The following is a 14,812-nucleotide window of genomic DNA, read 5'->3' as shown; positions in this document are numbered from 1 at the left end:
TACTGTGAAGCCATGACTGTTAATTAAGTCTGCCTTGTTAATTTGGCTTGATTGAGAGGTATAACTATAACTCAGTATACTTCCTTAAACTTTTCTGTTTATAGCATCATCATTTAGTATTTTCCTGAAAAGAGCTGCTCAGCGCTTCTGTGAATATCTGTGTAGACTAGCAGTTAACATTTCCAGGAGGCAAAACTAGACTTCCCATAATGTACAATTTGCCTTTGAAAATTTTCTTCATTGAGTAGCACTTGTTCATGTGTTGTTATTTAACATGACTGAAATATTAATAACTAATTGTTTAAAGTGTGGTATTTCAGTTAATTCCATGTATAATTAAAATTTTTAAATACATTAACATTTCACAACATAGTCTATAATTGGGATTAGGACTATTTGTGTTTGCTGTTCAAATACTCAGTATAATATTTGATAATTGGATAAAATGCTGTTTTTCTTATCAAGTATATTTGTTTAAAATTTTAGAAGGGATATACTAGAGAGCTTGGAAAATTTGTATTTAGTAAAATTATTTGATTATTTTCAGGTATTAAAAATACAAAATAGTTTTTTTTGGAATCTTACAGGCTTATATGACTATTAGATTTTGTAAGTTTGCATCCTTTAATGATACTTCTTTTTCTGTCACACATAAAACATTTGATCTCTAGGTCATGCTCGAAATGGGATAAAGACAGGGAAGAGTGAGATGAGATACCCTTTCAGTTCTTTTCTTGAGAACATAAAATTATCCCATTTCCTTTAAGCAGACTCTCCCAAATGATTAACTTTATTTCACAAGAGGATACCCATCTTTATTTTAAGGTACAATACTTGCCTTGTATATCATGTGAATTGTTAAGTGTGTTGACATTTAAAAAGCTGTCTGACTGAACCAACTATTTATAACAAGCCCAGGCCAGCCATAGCTCTTTGGAAAGGGCATATAGACTTACTGAAGTTAAAACTACTACAAGGCAAGATTATTCTAGAGACATGAAGTCTGGCTTTTGACTTCAGGAAATATCACTTTGGAAATTGCTCTCTAGGTAGGATTAAATATAAAAGTTTGAAATATGCATCTAAAATGAATTAAGTTACCATACTGAATTGAACTCATTGCCAAGGAATTTTTAAGAAGTGTTTGGTTACTATTATTTGAAATTACCGTAGGAATGTTTGAAACCGAATTGTGGAACTACCTTATAGTGAAGGCTTTAAAAGAACATGGTCTTTTCTGGCTGCAAAAATCAGATTTTATTATTATCATTAAAGTTGATAATGAGAAAGCTATTAACTAGTGGTGGATATTTAACCTATGTCTAATTGAAAGGTAAAATTGCTTAACTGTATGCTTATAAAAAGAAAAACTTCTGCCTATTTATATCCCAAATTATAAATTGTGCTAGTCATTGTAATAAACAGCTAGGTGACAGTTAAAATACAAGAGTCTAGGATTCTTAGGTATTTTCTGGATTCTTACTCTAAGTGGTGGAAATGATTATCCATTTACTATTAGGATAGTTCTCATTTTTATACTCTATAACGTATATATGTACATATACATATATATACATCCTGTATGCTGTTTGCTATATATAAATATAGTAATACAAGTTTATATATACTGTATAAGATATATAGGTACAGTATACTATATACTATATATACTATATACTGTACATAATATATGTATTGTGTGTGTGTGTGGGGAGAGAGAGAGAGAGAGAGAGAGAGAGAGAGAGAGAGAGAGAGAGAGAGAGGCAGACAGATAGACATAGTGTCTATAGTAGAGAACACTGCATTTCTAGGCTTTTTTTATCATGTATTATAGAGAAATAACTATTTTATCATTGATCTTTGGTCTCTTTAGTTACAGCAGTTATCTTCTAACTTCTCCTTTGCCATATTATTTAAAGTTGTATTATAGAATTATTGGTGGCAATTGTGTATATTTATCTTTTCATTTTTGGTGGCAATTGTATATATTTATCTTTTCATTTTAGCCCTCTACTAACCAGACTATTGTTAAAGGATACATTTTAAATGAGAATATGAACATGATTTTTATATATAAATTGAACATGAGTCAAAGATTTTATTTAACTCATTAATTAATGATGTTAAGATATTTTGCTGTTTTGAAGTACCATATATTTGACTATATTTATAAGTATAATCAAATAAGAAATGCTGCAATGGATTTACAAGTCAGTGTAGAACAGGGAAAACTGATCCACTGACAATAATCAGGACCAATTTGCATTTCTGTAGACAGGAATTATTTGTATTATCAGTTTTCTACAAGTTAACTTCTCTATATATAAAGTTATTTAAAAAGCCTCATCAATCATGGCCAAGCTAGCCAAGACACCCATTAAATTTCAGTCTTTCACAATTTTTCCTTAATGTTCAATACTGGTTTCTTCTCTGGGACTTTATATTAGCTTGATTTTATTAGTTGCATGAGAGAAATTGTTTCATGTCCACCCAGTTATTTCAGGTTAGTCATGTAAATTCTGTGAGAGCAGGCAGCCTCAAAATTCATGAATCTATAAATCAATAATAATACCATGTTCTGGGAGTAAATGCAAAAGTTGAATGGTTAAAACCTGTGTCCTGGTTCAGAAACTAGAAGAAAATAGGGTGTTTATAAATCTAATCTTATTTTAATTGTAATGGAGAAACCAGTTATTTGAAGGAACCCAGCAATGAATACTTTTGAAAATCAAGAATCCTCTTCTAATGGAATTAATTCCTCGTTGCCTTATTTGTTTTATAAATGAGAGCTTTGTATATCAGATTTGAAGTTGGGTATAACTTTAACTCCAAAATAATTACAAGTACTGAACTATGAAAGAAGCAAACATGACATGTTATTTTTACGAAATCCATATTTATATTGCATGATTTTTGCTCTGATGTTTGCTCCCTTGCCAATCATCTATTTTATAATAAGTAATAATATATTAGAACTAACTTATAGTTACATACCCTTCATATATGGGGGTGATATTAAATATGGTGAGGTAGGCTCTACCTATATATCCCTGGCAGTTAGACTGTGAGCCAGTCAGGTAGCCCTGCCTGGGACACTGACTCATGAGGAAGTGATGTTAAATTACTTAGATGAGATGATACAGCTGTGGAGTCTGAGACCTTGGCAGTATGGGAGTGGAGAGTTGGGAAGAGTATTCATCGGGTTCCAGGAACTGTGGGAGCTGAGTATATGGCTTAGGATTTTCATCATACCTTGCCTCCTTTGGTTTCCTCTGGAGCCTGATTCTTTAGGCTACCATTGATTCTGTGATCTACCTGGTTTTCATGCAGTGAGTTTCTTTTATATTACAATTAACTGGAGTTGGTTTCTGTTGTTTATTAAACAAACAAACAAACAAAACAAAACTCTAGTAGAAGAAACAGCCAAGTACATAGTTATGTTTCTAGGTATGTGATCATTCTCACATTTATATAGGACAAAATAGAACATATATTGTGTTTGGAAAAACCAAAACAGTGCTGACATAATTTTAGGTTGCTGAATTCAGGTTGCTAACCCAATAGACTACATGAATCAATTTATCGAGTAATAGTGATAACATAAATATATCATTTTGAAGTATTATACTCTATCTTTTTCCTCATGGTCACATGTCCAAGAATATCCTTTGAATATTTAAAACTTTTCTGGCATCTTAAAATATTAGCTGCTTCTAATAATAGTGGAATAGCTTTTATAGAACTAATCCTGCAGAAAACTGTTAAAAATTCTGGACAAAATACAAAAAAACCCACAACTCTCTGAACGCAGTGGAGCAGGAAGACCATAAGCAGGAAGAAATTGAAGGGGCGTCAACACTTGGAAAGAGAGAATAACACAGCATAAGGAAAATGAGATTTTTTGTGACCATGAGACCTGCACTACAAGAAATGCTAAAGGGAGTTCTTCAGGCTGAAGGGAAAGGATACCAGATTGAAACTTGGGTCTTCTGGAGGAATGAATAACACCAGAAATGGAAAATATGTGGGTAAATATATTTATTTCTCTCAATTTCTTTAAAACACATATGACTATTTAAAGTAAAGATTATAATGTTATAGTGTGAGGTTTATAGCATATGTAAATGTAATGCATACAATAATTATAGCATAATGTTGAGGAAGGGGAATTGCAAGTTTCCTGCATTTTACATGAAGTGGTACAATATTAACTCCCAGTAGACTGAAAAATTAAGGATGTATGTATGTTATCCTTAGAGCAACCACTAAAAAATAATGCAAAGAGGTAGTGCTAAAATATGAGGTTAGTAGTTTTCAATATGCTGACATGCAGCTAAATCCAGAGTTGAAAGAAGAGTTACAAATTTATTTAAGTGATTAGATATTCAAACATAAGATACTTTCTAAATGGTAAGTAGAAAATACCAGCAGCCTGTAAAAGTACTGAAATAATGCTGAAACTTGCTGGTAAATAATAATTATAATGGCTAACATATATTGCGTGCTGTGTGTCAAGCATTATATTAAGCTCTTTACCTGTATTGTCATATTCATTCATTACAACAACCTTAATAGAGTAGTTGCTATTATTTATTCGATTTACCATGGGGAAAGTGAGGCATGGTGGAATTAAATTATTTATTCGAGGTTTCATAACTAGTAAGTGGCAGAGCCAAGATTTGAACCCAGGAAGCATAACATTAGTGCTTGTGCTCCTCACAACTATATTATACTTCCTCAGAAAATGAAACCTGAATTAAGCTTCATGACCAGCATATTGCAAATAAAGTACCATAAATTAACTAAATTAACGGTAAAGTATTTGTTAAAATATGAAAAATGAGAAACCTTCAATTCCTACTTCTAATGTTCTTGATATTTTATTTTCCCCATACATAATACATACACGTCACTCTTTCCTATGTAAACTTGATAATGATCATCTATCTAGGTGTATCTCCCTGGTCAATGCCTGGGGCACATAATTCCTATTCCAAATTCTTCATCTGGTGGCTCTATTTTGTCCCTTAACCCTTCCTTTTTTCTCGTGGCTCCACTTCCAATATATCTGACTGGAAAACAAGAGCTTCCCATAGCATGGACTAGGAAAATCAAGGGGAAAGTTGGTGAGATGAAGGCTAAGAGGGGAAGAGAGAAAAATCAGGCTGTTATTTGGTAGGGAAGGACATAAGCACTTTTTGAATCTCTCCTATGTGTCAAGTTCATAAAAATGCTCCATTTTTTTTTATCCTCTGCCATGATATAGTTATGTTTTCAAACTTTCTTTTGTTAAATAACAAAGAAATTTTTTCTCAAGTATAAAACAACAGTGCTATTTTATTTGCTCATGGATGTTTTTGTAAGTTCACATTTGTAATGTTTCTCTCAAGTCAATGAGATAAATCATGTTTTGCTGAAAGCAAAATTTTAAAATGAGAATTGTAAATAATTGTGATCTTAGTTTCAATGCCCAGTTATTTCTGTAGTTTGTTTTTGTTGCTCTGTATGAAGAAAAGTGGCCCTACTAACAGAGGGATGGGGAGCCAATCATCCAACCACATCCCCATCCTTTTTCTTGTGTTACCTTGAGCAGTTATAACTACAAACATTATAGACACTTGAGGTTTAAGGCATGCGAGAGAGTCTGAGAGTTTTTCTGAACTGCACATTGAGGGTATACTTCCTCTGTTGTCGTCAGGTAGCTTACTTTGAGGGAACGAGCCTTATGTGTTCAGGGCCCAAGAGAATCCAAAGAGGCTAAAGCTTAGCAAGGTGGGATCAGTGAAGGTGGAGAAATTGGAAGAGGTACATGCAAGGTTTTGCAGGCCAAGTAAAGGACAACAGATCGGATTTTTTTAGTGGATTTGAGATTAGAGAGGGGGCAGGATTCACTTTACATCTTAAAGGATCTGTCTGCAGCATAGGGAAGGTATTGAATATATTGTAGATTAATTGGGGAGGCTGTGATAAGTTGTGGCGGCGGCAGATGATAGTGGCGGTGGAGATGGAGAGAACTAGGCATTCAGAAATATTTTGGATACAGAATAGACAGGACTGGGTGGTGGTTGTATAGTATGTACCTGTGGGTGGTGAGAGAAAGGGAGGTATCAAAGATATCTGAGGTTTTTGGTTTATCAGCTTCTTTGTTAACTTTTAAATTTTTTGTAGTTTTTTATTCAACATGCCCAGCCAGGTTTACAACATTTCTGTATAGTTGTATAACCTGTAATAGAATTTAGTGCTCTTTAAAAATAGATGCTTAACTAATGTGGGATTCTGGTTTTATATATATATGTATATATGTGTGTGTACACACACACACACACACACACACACATTTCCTGCTTGCTTTTTAGATTACCTAGCAATATAGTAATTAATTTATAAAATCTTTGAGATTTTACAATGAGCAAGGTACTGGTTGGACACCGTGAATAATTCAGAAATGAATTGGATGTAAGCACAGTGCTGAATCACTGACATCTTATTTTCCTTAGTGGTTCTTAGGTATCTCACTATAATTCATATCCTATGGGGTTTGAATATTTCCTTAATTTTCTGAGGTTTTTTACAGTACTTACTATGTGTTTTCAAGGTTTATATCTTCTAGCCTATTTTTTATTGGTTCTGACCAATGATCATCCATCGTTTGTTTAAACCCTTATTGAACCTAATTGTACTTTTAGTCATGTGTTTATAATGAGAAGTTCATAACTTTCTGCTCATTAAAAAATACAATATTTGGGGGGGGTAGGTCTTAAAACAGTGTTCTATAAGCTTTGAGTGTTGCAGTTTTTAATTCTGTCATTTTGGGACTTGATAATCGTTCCATATTTAGCCTATTAGTGGTCTTCAAGCCTTAGGATAAATCCTGCCCGTTTTGCTTTTGTCATTTAGACAGAAGTAGTCTTGTCTTTTGCGTCCATATTTTTACATAAGTAGCCCTGTTGACTGTTGTAGCTACTCTCAAAGGGACCTTGACCAGGTCTGTTCTTTCCTTTTTGGTTTATTAGATATTTGATAGTTTTTTCAGCCAAATATCTATGTCGGCTGAAAATACTTAGCTAACACTGGGCCTAGAACTGTTCTTAAAAACAGCATTTATTATTTCCCTTTGGATAGCTCTTATCCATCGATAACATTTAGAAATGGAATTATAACCAGTTTGTAACCATCCAATAGGTATGTGTTATGTGAAACCGCAAAGACTTCTTAAATCTTCTCTTTTGTTTCTTGATTAGGCTATTAAAAACAAGTGTGCCGCTAAGCATCCTATTTTTTGTAACACACACACACACACACACACACACACACACACACACACACACACACACACACACACACACACACACACACACCCCCTCCCGCTCCCAGGGGTGCCCAAAAAATGTACACGTTTTAAGAGATGTTATCTATGTATCATTTTTCGAACTTGTATTGAATTATGGTAGCAATGTGTAGAATGGCGTTCGCTCAAAAGATGGCGTGAATCAAATGAATGCTAGCGTCATTCATTGTATTACAAATTTAATAGTTTTTTCCTTACAATGTGTATGCATTTTTTTGGCACTGTGTGTGTGTGTGTGTGTGTGTGTGTATTTTTCTTTTCTAGAGGTATAAGTTAGATTAGTGGGCATATAATTTTCAGAATCACTGAAAGTAATGTCCTGCCACCTTCAACATTGTGTATCCAAATGGGATTTTTCTAATCTTTAGGCACTTTTCCAAGTTTTTTGTTTGTTTTTAAATGGATTCTTTTGAATGATAACTATTAACTCAATTCTTTTAGCATCTCAGGATGGCTTTCATTGAACTTTTAAATTAAAAAAAAATCAATTACATCATCTTTAATTAGGCCCTTGCTTGTACTTGATTTTCTACACAAACAATTATATTTCTTGTTTGTTTTCCAAGTTCTATTTTGGAACAGAAAATCATCTCTCTCTTTAGAGTGTGCAAGTTTTTGTGTAGGCAGTGGTCTTCTGAATTTTCTAACTACTATTCCTTTTTAAATTACTATGGCTAAATTTGAGATCTTTATATAAGTTAATAGGGTTCCAAAGTTAATAGCTTAGTGCAGGTTTAAACTTTAATAACTTTAGAAGTATAAATGCTACAGACTTAGAAAAAAACATCATTTAAAAATTTATTTAAATTTCTTTTATATGCAAATATTTTATGAATTTTGAATGACAAAATTTTAGTTTTTTTGTTTTAGTCCTTTAGACTGACAATGGCAAGCATTGAAGAAAAAGTTAACTGTGCTGTTCGTTAGCTGACAGTAAGAAAAAAAATCCACTTCCTGTTATAAGAAGGAGGCTCCCCACAGACAGTTAATTAACAACTGGATGAAAAAAAGTCAAGGATCCTGGGCTTAGTTTACAACAAGTCTGGATCTGGGAGATGCCAGCAAGATAGAGACTGTGGCTGAAACTGAAACGGTGTTGGCAAGGAGTCCCCAAAACATGTGCTGCACATCTGCTGAATCAAATATTCTAAAAGCCACAGGCTACAAAATTTTAACAGTGAAACTCCAAAGCTACAAGATTACCATACTAAGTTAGACTTCTGTCAACTAATAAAGTGAAAAATTAAAAATTCCAATTATATTTTTTGACAAGCTGACCGTTCTACTTAACAGTATTGTCTGTCACATGTTAGTTGCCTGTTTGGTGCACAGGAAAGCCTCCAAAAGTTTGGCAACAGGAGAACCTTCAAAAGTTAAAATTTGGTATACTATTAGGAAGTCTTGCATTATGGGTCTTCCATTTTTTATTGAAAAATAATTCAATATAAAATTCACTCTTTTAAAGTATATAGTTCAGTGGTTTTTAGTATACTCAAAGTTTGCAACCATTGCCGCTATCTAATTCAGAACATTTTTATCACCCCCAAAAGAAATCCCATAGCAGTCCCTCCCCCTTTTCCCCTCCTTCTGGCCCCTGGCAACTAATCTCCTATTTGTCTCTCTGGATTTGCCTAGTCTGAATGGTTCATCTTAATGGAATTATACGATATGTGGCCTTGTGTGTCTTTTGACTTTTTTTTTTTTTAAGAATCTGTAATTAGTGATGAATCTGAGCAGTGATTTTGAATTTTTTCATTTTCACACGGCAGCAACTACTCTATTACATAATATCCCTTTTCAACAAGACAGAATACCTGTTATGCATGGCATGTTGGACAGTTTCTGCCTGACACTTAGACTAGTGGATCAGTAGAGGAGGTCTTCTTATTTGTCCTGTTCCGTCACCTGTTCTATCTTTATTAGACTGTTTTGGGGAGGTCATGTGAAAACCATTGTATATGTATTGAAACTTTTTTCTTTGGATGATCTTAAGACTAGAATTACAAATATAATTCTTTCAGAACCAGCAGTGGGCTATATATGTGTATGTTTATGTATTTGTATATATGACTGTATTTCCTCACTTTGACCCCTAAGAGGGCCTGGAAACAATGACAATCTAGTAACAATGAGCACACTTGTGGCCAGATCTTGGTTTGTAAATATCATTCTCCATTAAAAGGAATCAGGACTTCTTAGGGAAATAACTTGTCATGCCAGAAAGCAATGAAATGTTGAAAGAATGATAAAACCATGTTAAAGGCACACAGGTGCCAGCTTGAAGGAGCTCTACCAGTCATATCAATGACATATTGAACATCAAAATGAATGATAGATTGAACTTATTGAATAAATTGAAATGCATGAGTATCATACTGATGTAAATAAATGAATAAATAAATGGGGTTAAATGGAAGACTCTACCTTACAATAGGATACCACCTAATAAGTCTAGATAAATGTTGGAATTTGAAAATCACCTTTGGCAACCTTCATAGTAATACTTGATTTAGGCAAAATCATCAATGGATGCTATAACTAGTGAGTGAAAGTTTGATGAGAAGCAGGATATTTTCTTTTTTTTTCTAAGATTTTTATTGAGGAATTGGGGGGATGGGAACAGCGCTGGGGAATTTGGGGAAGGGGAACAGACAAGTTGCTGTCCTTTTTGTTCTTCAGTCTAGTTGTGGAGGACATTGCTTCACTAGCCCAAGTTGGCACCATCATTGCGCTCTTCCCGGGCGAGGCAGATCAGTCGCCGGCTTCTGAACGGCCGCTCACTGCAGCTGCTGGCTGCTCACGCTGGCTGCTGGCTGCTGGCTACATACGGTAGCCCATGGCAACCCACTGCCACAGGGGCTGCAGCCTATGCCATCGCTGGCGACTCACAGCAGCCCAGCTCCAGGTTGAGCTGTTGTTCAGCATCTTAGCTGTAGAGGGCAGTGTCACTGGCCCTCATATGTGAGATCCGAACCAGGGCCCTCTGGCATCCCAAGCCAGTTCTTAACCATCGTGCCACTCGGCCGGCCCCAGGATATTTTCATAGTCTCAAAATATCTTCCCACAAAATACTTAATTACTTTTTAATAAATACAAAGTACTTATTAACTTTACTGAAGGAAATCTTGACAAGTACTATCTTAACCAAGTGATAGAATTTACCAACCCTAGTAATGGGACAAGTCAACATTGTGTGCCTCCTGGTACAATAAACCTAGAAGAGCATAGCATCAGTTCTGTGGTGGTCTTGCCAAAAATAAGTCACATTTAATCACAAGGAAACATCAGAAAAACCTAAATTGAGGAACATTCTATTGTATAAAGTAACCAGCTTGTATGTTTTAGAAATGTCAAGGTCATGAAAGACTGAGTAAGTGTTCCAAATTGAAGGGGACCAAAGAGATGTGACAATGAATTGCAAAACGTGATCCTGGATTGAATCCTGGATATTACTGGAAGAAATTGGTGAAATTTGAATTAGGTCTCAGGTTTAAATAAAATCATGTTCATATTAATTTGTTGATTTTGGTGACTGTACTGTTGTTATGTAGGACAGTGTCTTTGGTTTTAGGAAATAGACACTGAAGTATTAAGTGTAATGGGATATATCTGCAACTTAATTTCAAATGGTTCAGAAAAATATTGTATGTGTGTATGAGAGAATTTAAGTTTAATGAGGGTAACATGTTAACAAACGGAGACGCTAGATCAGGGTGTATATGAGTTCTTGTACTATTCTTGCAACTGTTTGTTAGTTTTAAGTTATTCCACAGTATAATTTTAAAAAATGTTCTCTTCTAAAGTTGAGCATCCCTATGACTCAATTCACACAGAATGCTCTACTTCGGAAGAAAAAAGTTTTTTTTTTAAATGATCAGATTGATGAAAAGATGAGTTTGAATATTTATAGAAAATAGATGAATGGAAGATTTTGCCTAAAATATAACAAGGTTTACATGGGACTTTTGATTTGTTTTTAATTTTTAAAAGTAAGGATTTTTTTACTTTACATTTATACTCCAAAGTGCATAAATCATTTTTAAACAGAGATGCATGAAGGATAAATAGTATTCTAAAGGACAAAACACCCCAGGCATTCATCCCCTGACCTAACCAAATAAATGACAGACCTTGAAGGAAGTTCAAAGCTGCGAAAATAACCAGCTCTGACATGTACTAAGATGGGGGGAAATACTTCCCACACCTTTAAATAAATACTTAGTCTTTAAAAAGAACAAAATAATAAGTAGTATCGTATTTTATAAATAGAATCAAACAGTTGAGGAGTTCACTATTTATTTGTGATTTCATTTTTACTTGGAAAAACCTGGTAAAGTTAAATCAACTTATTTTTATATCCATTCTTCCTCCTCCTCAACCTTACCCTACCTCCTTAAGGTGGTGTGCAGGGCACCTGAAAGCTTTTAAAATATTCATTGCTTCCCCCAACTGTCAGTGAAAGTCTGTTGGATGCTTTCCTTTCAGTGCCATTAAGCCCAGACAGGTTAAATTTCATTTCACACACCTTAGTTTGACATTGATGGTCTTCTCTAGTGTAGTGGGACCTATCATTCTAACTTTTTAAAACTTTATTGTCCTATAGAAATTATCTTCAGACATTCTTTTATTTAGTTTACACTGAAAAAAAAAATCTTGGTCTAATTACATGTGATTCTCTCACCTCTATTTTTTTCTGAATTTTGTTAGTTATCTGACAAAGCACATTTTCCTCCAGAAGCTTTTTCTAATCACTCTTGTTCCATCGTGAGTTCTCTGTATAAAGTAATCTTATAGCTTGTTTGTTAATCCTTTTCTTTGACATTCAATCATGTATTTCCTTTTATATCTTCTGCATTTTTGTTTTATTATTTGTGTCTGTACCCTGTATCTTCTCAACTAATTTGTAAATTCCAAAAGAGGAGATATATATATATATATATATATATATATATATATATATATATATATTTATACCTCACAATCTTCCTGACAGAATGTAGCTGTTTTTTAAATTGAATTACGTTTTAATGTATGCAGTTATCCTTTAAGTACTTGTTACTGAATATGGATATAACTTTTAAAATTGGCATTTTATTTTGCTTCCTGGCATGTTTAAAATTAAAATGATTTTTAAAAAATGAATTGGAGTAGGTAAATTCCGTTCTCTGGGAATAACTGGAAAAAGCCGCATAAAAGAAAATGGGTAGAGAAAAATCCATTTTTTATAATGGAAGTTATCATTTCTTAACATTCTGTTTAGTTTAAGAATGCCCAAATAAAGATTGAACATGATACTAATGAAATGAATTTTCACAATTTTCTTTGGGTAATATAATACAGTACTTGCCTTTTTAATAGAATATAAAATGTTGTTTTAAAGAAAGCAAAAAGTAATCATGCTTAACTGTGTGCTAGGATAAATAGAGTTAAGAAAGAAAGAATATGTTGGGGAATGTGTTAGAAAAGAACAACTAGAAATCTAGAAGATTATAGAAGTGTTCATCACCCTTATCAAATGGGTGCCTTTTATTTGAACAGATAATTCATATGTGTGTACTTGATTTCAAGGAACCAATATATTATGCCAGCATTTTGCTTTTAATATATTTGGGGCCTTAATTGCTTTAATGTTATCTAAGATCAGTGTGGCCAACATTCCTTGACATTATAGTAGTTGCATTTTTTATCAGCCAGGTATTTTAAATATCCAAAGTTTTTCATATGAGAAGCTTCTTTTTCCTCTTCCGGCTAGTAATTATTTTTGAAAAGTAATAGGTGTCTGTAAATTCACTATTGGGGGGGGGGAAACCAATGATTTTGGCAACAATCCACGTGTAATTACTAAGGTTCATCCATATTGTTACATGTCACTGTGGTTCGTTTTAACTGCTGTCCAGTGTTCTGTTTGCATATTCATGGTTTATTCATGTACTGCCCTCTTGATGGACATTGAGGTTGTTGGCAGGGTTTTGGCATTCTGAAGACGTACATTCATAGACTTCTGTTGTACACATTTTGGGGAATGTACACCTTTTAGAAATGCTGGGTGATATGGTATATATCAGCTTTAGGAGATAATGCCCAGTCCAGCTGTGTCAGTCACTTCAAGTTGGCTTCTGAGTCCTTTTGACATAATCCCAGTAGTAGTCTTTCAGAGCTTTCTTGTATTTCTAGTGTGACAAGATATTTGAGGATCATCTTGTACATTTTCTGTTCCAGACCTGACAACAGCCTTTTCTCCAAGGAGCCCTGGGTTCTTTTGGAAATGTATATGTAGAGGCCACAATATGGGCACTAAGAGTGCCCACTATTGAATTGGCCATTACTTCTGGGTCTTCTTAATGGATAAAGATAGGAAATAAGTATTATTTGAGGAGAAAAATACATTGTGAGTTCATACTGGTATTTTTTATTCAAATTCAGTTATACAGCGTTTTTGATTGTATCTCTTCTCATGTTGAAAATTTTGGTTCTAAATGATATCAACATAATTATTTAAACTTAAACTAAAACAGATGTTTTAGAATAACAATATCATTACTAGCAATATGATTACCAAAAATAGTAAAATCTTGGCGTTTCTCCCTTCTCCCTCTCTCAGGATATTCCATTAGGGGTGAATAGCAAATTGCTGTTTTACAGTCACCTGAGGTAATTCTTGGTGTGGTTGAATTTTATTTTACTTTTGGTTTTGAAGATTGACTTTTCCCCCTACATTTTTATTTAATTGCATTTTATAATTTATAATTCCTATATGGTTCCCAACTCAAATATATAAAACAAGATACGTTTAGAGAAATCTAGCTTTCATTCCTTTGCACTCCAGTGATGTTAGCCAGGTTATTGGAGAGCACTTCCTGCTTTTAAGATTCTCTTTGTCTTTAACCTTTGACATTTTAATTATAATGTGTCTTGGTGTGGGCCTATTTGGATTCATCTTGTTTGTGACTCTGCACTTCCTGGACTTGTGTGTCTATTTCCTTCTCTCCAGATAGGGAAGTTTTCTGTCATTATTGCTTCAAATAGGTTTTCAATTCCTTGTTTTCTCTCTTCTCCTTCTGGGATCCCTATGATGCGAATATTGGTATGCTTAATGTTGTCCCAGAGGCCCCTTAAACTATCCTCATTTTTTTAATTATTTTTTCTTTTGCTATTCCGATTGGGTATTTTCCATTACCTTGTCTTTCAGATTGCTAATTCAATACTCTGCTTCCTCTAACCTGCCATTGATTCCCTCTAGTGTATTCTTCATTTCAGTTATTGCATTTTTTTAGTTGTAATTGTTTTTTTCTCTCTCCTTTTTTTAATGTTTTCTCTTTGTTGAAGTTCTCACTGAGTTCATCTATTCGTCTCCCAAGTTCATTTGCATGCTTATAACTAGTGTTTGGAACTCCATCTTGTAGATTGCTTGTCTCCATTTTGTTTAGCTCTTTTCCTGGAGTTTTTGTCATGTTCTTTCATTGG

The 14,812-nt window shown here is 33.9% G+C and overlaps 1 protein-coding gene across 5 annotated transcripts in view; it reads left to right on the top strand.

Annotated features, from left to right (window-relative positions):
* WDPCP (WD repeat containing planar cell polarity effector) overlaps positions 1-14,812 on the top strand; it is a 302,619-nt gene that overhangs the window by 17,331 nt on the left and 270,476 nt on the right. For 2 of the 5 annotated variants that reach the window (XM_019635244.1, XM_019635251.1), the window contains exon 1: positions 927-1,049. The exons of 1 other annotated variant lie outside the window; for it this stretch is intronic. Coding sequence is in view for 2 of the 4 variants with exons in the window: in XM_019635259.1 (XP_019490804.1) it covers positions 4,014-4,028 (15 nt within the window). In the remaining 2 variants the exon portion in view is untranslated. Of the gene's footprint in view, positions 1-926; positions 1,050-3,969; positions 4,029-14,812 lie in introns of those variants that run through there. 2 more of the 5 variants (XM_019635259.1, XM_019635236.1) reach the window with 1 other exon arrangement.

This window comes from Hipposideros armiger, unplaced genomic scaffold (assembly GCF_001890085.2).
Source record: "Hipposideros armiger isolate ML-2016 unplaced genomic scaffold, ASM189008v1 scaffold_2, whole genome shotgun sequence".
In the NCBI taxonomy this organism is placed as follows: Eukaryota; Metazoa; Chordata; class Mammalia; order Chiroptera; family Hipposideridae; genus Hipposideros; species Hipposideros armiger.
The sequence above is the reverse complement of the archived record's forward strand: the minus strand, read 5'-3'. Positions and strand labels throughout refer to the sequence as shown.